This window comes from Opisthorchis viverrini (genome assembly GCF_000715545.1).
Source record: "Opisthorchis viverrini unplaced genomic scaffold opera_v5_6, whole genome shotgun sequence".
Lineage (NCBI taxonomy): Eukaryota > Metazoa > Platyhelminthes > Trematoda > Opisthorchiida > Opisthorchiidae > Opisthorchis > Opisthorchis viverrini.
Window position 1 is genome coordinate 2,991,920 of NW_008751662.1, and position 3,170 is coordinate 2,995,089.

Sequence of the window (3,170 nt, forward strand, 5' to 3'; positions counted from 1 at the left end):
CCCCCCCCAATCATCGGTGAACGAAACTGTGGCAGCTACAACCAGTGTACGACCAGTACGCGGTTCTTACAGCTGACAGTGATGTGACAAGTACCTTCTTACAGCTGACAGTGATGATGATGACAAGTACCACGGCTATGAGGGTGCGGAGATCCTTTGGCACTCAGTTTGACAGCAGCCGTTTCCATTTCATGTTGCCACATCATGGCCTGTACCCAGCAGTCGCTCGCAGAAAACAACGCTTTCTTTGGTAGACAGTGCCATACGTAACACACCCTAGTCACCTCAGCCTAAAATGTTTGATGTGTTGCTCTAAAGAATTGAATTCCTTACCAATTACCCGTTTGGTCACCAGCTAACTTTTGTGTTACGGAGGCACCGATGATTAAACACTTGAAGACGTCTAAGGTCCTGGGATCTGAAAGGCAAAATCTGGCAACCATGGACGTTTTTCATAGTTGCCTCGTATACACAACAGCAGCTTCAGCGAAATTCGGTTGTGGTACCATGAATGACACGAGTTGGCCAACGCCAGTCGCGCCTCGATTGTCCGCATACTAACTTCATGTGTTACAGTACAATCGCAGTTTAAGTGGCTGCCAGGATATGTGAATCGGTCAACAAACACAACCTTTTAATTGTTTCAGAAAAATCCATGGGGATAGCAAGTCTTGAAATAAGGCTGCACTTTGAAGGTACCAAAAAGGAGACCACCTCAGATAATCTGGTTAAATTACTTTGCTCAGACAAGTCGTCAAACAGGACGTTTTCGTCTGCTTAATCCAAATTCAGACGTGGATTCGATACTTAGATTCATGATTAATTGGAGTGTGTACTCCGTGATAACCTCGACGACAAAAATGACAGCTCGTTCCAGGGAGCCTTTGGATAGTTCATTATACACCCTAACGAGACCGAAATTATGGGAAAAAAGGGTGCGAAGTCAAAGCGCATCATTCTCTGGCCAATAATATCTAGGACAGCTAATTTACCCAAAATCAAAAGTTCTTTTTAAATCTAGGAAAACCGCGAATGTTGGTCGGGGCGTGGCGCTGTGCAGGCAACTGAAAAAACGTAACGGTATGACCAACACACCCTATGCCATTTTGAAACCCTGCATGGTGCTGCCGAAGACAGGCGTTGTAGTACAAGGGAAGCCAGTAGCTGTGAGAAAACGGTTGAGTCAAATAAACTGCTGTTGAAAGTATCCTGCTAAGCGTTCCAGACGTTGATCTGTCATGTGTCAGATTTCCAATCCTACCTTTGATTAAGGAAGACCTTTAAGGTACACTTTGCATATTAGGCAGAAGAGCATTCAAACATTCCCGGCCGCGCTGGCCCCTTCAATTTCTAAAACTTTCTGGTTCCACTACAAAAAAGATACGTTTGAGCTGTCGTTTGGCTGGTTGGTACTCCGAACCAAAAGAAAAAGCGGCTTGTATCAGTGAGTGCTAGTAATCGATACCCGGCGGCATCCGCGTACGCATTCAGAAAACCTCCAAGCAGAGATCCCCGCATCACTCCGTTCCCATGCAGAACTCTCGCTTGTTCCCACCCTGTGGGGCTGGACCAAAAGAACTCAGTGAACTGGACATTTTTATAACCTGGTGCTGAACGAAGCCAGCACGCGTCCAAGTACCCTACACCATACACATGATGTAAACCACTTAAACTGAGGGAACGCGTATGTTGCAATGATACGCCATTGAAACACGGGAGCTGCTGTGACCAACTAGCACAGGAACCCTTGATTCCTGTAGAAATATCCGACCAATGACTACGAAGCTTTAGAGGTAAGCTTCGAAGAATGGCGGGATTTCGACATGAACTCAATCGTCCGGATCGGAACGGATACCTAAAACACAGAGCAGCGGTTACTACCAGCATCTCCAGCCAGTGGGCGTAACCGAACTTCTCCAAATTAAGTCGTGCAAAGAGGAAAGTGTTCTCCTCAACAGGAATTTCCGACATTTTGGACCTCAGGTAATTCCCTCCCCATCAGGCTTGTGCATTGTCGACACTGGTTGCGGATTCACACGAAGCTGTTCCCAGATTTAACAATTTCCGAAATTACCGTATGAGAGATTTACTACGTTCTGGTGACTGAGAAGAGTGGAACTCGTTGGATAAAACAAAGAGCACGATTCAATAAATATTATGTAAAAAGAGATGCACAGTCGTGAAATGCTCCTCCAGTCGAAGCTACGAACGAGAGGTGACTGTCGTTTAATCTCTACAATAAGCGTGGAATTCGTCTAGAAATTTCAGGTACAATTTGTGTTCTTCGGATGTGCAGAAATCCTGGAGTTCTTCCTGAAATTTAGCGTCCAAGTTTCTTTCCATCAGGAGCTGCATGGTGTGGTCATACATGTTCTGGAAAGGAAGCGTGCAACAGCATGTAGTTAGTTCACTGGAAGGCACGCTTACGAACTCAAAAGAAATTGGTGCATCGTTAAACTCGGAAGACGGTCCTATTAAGTGCACTTAAAGAATACCACCAATAACTTCATCTTTATCTAATGCGACTGACAGTTACGATATCAAACTGATTTTCTATGCTTTACCAGGCTACAGTAAGGGCTGTGTGATTGTTTGGATGCGAGACATGGCCTCTGCGGACAGATGATGTGAGGCGTCTTCAGGTTTTCGACCACGGATGCCTCAGAAGCGTGGCTGGTTGTGGATGGCGTCAGTGTGTCAGTAACGAGGCGATTAGAAAACGGGTATTTGGCTGTTTTGCAGGCCCTCAATCCGGGAAAACATCCAGCATCATCGACTACGATGGCTCGGTCATGTGCTACGCATGCCAAAACACCGTCTACCGAGACGAGTGTTGTTCTCCGTACCTCCTTCAGGATGGCGCAAACCGCGAGGTGGACAGCACATGACTTGGCAAAAAGGCGTGAAAGAGATCACGAAGAATTTGGGTGTTGTTGGTGTTGTTCGACTTCCAGGATGGGGTCCCCGTGACCCCGTCTGTGTTTGGCTGGAGACGTTGCGAGAAATGGCGGCTAATCGATGTCAGTGGCGTTCGTGCTGTCAGTTTCTTTCCAGATTGTCTGATTGAGCGGTTGGAGGTGTAGGCACCTCAGTATGCTTGACATAGGCCAGCACTAGGTCCCTCCCTCACCCACTCTTTTTCTCTTCCCTTTTATTACAATTATATATAT

The 3,170-nt window shown here is 46.4% G+C and overlaps 1 protein-coding gene across 1 annotated transcript in view; it reads right to left on the reverse strand.

Moving 5' to 3' along the window:
* Positions 1-2,062: 2,062 nt before the first annotated feature.
* The window catches only part of T265_00647 (hypothetical protein), a gene marked incomplete at both ends in the record, with an annotated part of 11,408 nt that continues 10,300 nt past the window's right edge, over positions 2,063-3,170 (reverse strand). Inside the window, one exon of the mRNA XM_009164475.1 lies at positions 2,063-2,373. Coding sequence (XP_009162739.1) covers positions 2,227-2,373 — 147 coding nt within the window. The remainder of the gene's footprint in view (positions 2,374-3,170) is intronic.